The 1,475-nt window shown below is 35.1% G+C and overlaps 1 protein-coding gene across 3 annotated transcripts in view; it reads right to left on the bottom strand.

Annotated features, from left to right (window-relative positions):
• The window catches only part of LOC106525563 (DENN domain-containing protein 2A), a 20,957-nt gene that overhangs the window by 8,618 nt on the left and 10,864 nt on the right, over positions 1-1,475 (bottom strand). For all 3 annotated transcript variants that reach the window (XM_014019853.1, XM_014019851.1, XM_014019854.1), the window contains exons 9-10: positions 687-871; positions 314-423 (exon numbers count right to left, since the gene is read on the bottom strand). In XM_014019853.1, the coding sequence (XP_013875307.1) occupies positions 314-423; positions 687-871 (295 nt within the window). The remainder of the gene's footprint in view (positions 1-313; positions 424-686; positions 872-1,475) is intronic.

The following is a 1,475-nucleotide window of genomic DNA, read 5'->3' as shown; positions in this document are numbered from 1 at the left end:
ATATACATATAATGTCTAGGTAAAGTTATTAGGTCATTTTTACAACACATACCACCTTGTAAAAATAAATAAAAATAAAACCGTAACAATCTGTTTCTGTCTTATTTTATTTTGAAAGGTTTTCAAAGTTGAATCTATGGTTTTGGATGAACTCGGGTTTACTAGCAGAATATAAAGATTGAAAGTAAACTTTATTTTTCCAAATCGAGGTTGTCCAAAAAGCTAAATTATTCGTGTCATTTCCTCAAAGCCCCACTTCACAAAGATCGGAACTATCCATTTAAATTTTATTTATTTATTTATTTATTTTTACCTTGGATAGCTTTCCACAGGCTCCCAGTTCTTCACGTCAGGGAAGCAGAACTGAGGAATGATCCTCAGCTGGTCTTCTGTCTCCCTCATGAACTTGAAGCTTCGCTCTAGCTAAAACATAAAACAAGAATTTCATGTTTTTATAACCAATTTTTCATTATAACCTGAAACTACCCTGTGAATTTAAGTTAAATATCACTGAGCAGATGAAATATTTTTCTAAAAACTGTAAGTTTTAAGTAAAAACTTAATGAACAGAACACTCAAGCTGCAGGTTTACTTGTGGTGCCTAAAGTTTGGAAATGTAGAATAGGTGGCAGAACCAAACCAAGTCATTTTTAGGTTAATATTTCCTTAATTTTTCTGTAAATTACCTTAGGAGGAAACTGCTGCGTGACTTTCGGCAGATACCGGCCGCCGGCCTTCGACTTCTGCAGCGACACGACCAGGAAATACTCAAAAAGCTCTCGCTGGTGGAGATCCTTTTTCACGGGTAAGTTTCTGGCTTTGGAGCAGATGTAGTTGACCTTTGACTTCAGCTGCCGCGGTAAAGAACGGGCTACCAGGAGAAAGGAGGAAGGTAAAGACGACGCATAAAATAAACAAAAACAAWAAATTAACMTGAMATTTACCAGTGGCGGATCTAGGATTTCTCTGATTAAGGGGCCATCAAGGGGCCACAATATTTATAGAGAGGCCAAGTCTTTGTTCAACATCCTTTCACACAAATCCCCAGTTTTGGTAAGGTGCACACATTTAACCAGTCATACATGTTCAAACACTAGTTGTGCTAATGAGTCAAATAGTAAAGTCCAGAATGAATCAAGCTTACAGAACTCTTCTTCTCTTCTTAAGAAAATTTGAACAATCCTGCAAAAAAGTCTTTCAACTGACAAATGCAAGGATTTTCTCACATGTTGTGTGTTTAAGAATATTTTATCCATGTAGAGTAAAATATATGAAAAACTGGTGAGGAGAATTGACTGTGCAAGCTTTTTTTGGTACCACTTTACAATAAGGCTCCCCTTATAGATGGCTTATAATGAGTTTATAGATAGGTTATTAATTAATCTCTAAACACTTTATGAATCATTAATAAATGTTTATTATGCAATAATTAATGACGAGAAAGACAAAACTGTGTAGTTTCTTATCAAATAATG

This window comes from Austrofundulus limnaeus, unplaced genomic scaffold (assembly GCF_001266775.1).
Source record: "Austrofundulus limnaeus strain Quisiro unplaced genomic scaffold, Austrofundulus_limnaeus-1.0 Scaffold234, whole genome shotgun sequence".
NCBI classification, from domain to species: Eukaryota; Metazoa; Chordata; class Actinopteri; order Cyprinodontiformes; family Rivulidae; genus Austrofundulus; species Austrofundulus limnaeus.
The sequence above is the reverse complement of the archived record's forward strand: the minus strand, read 5'-3'. Positions and strand labels throughout refer to the sequence as shown.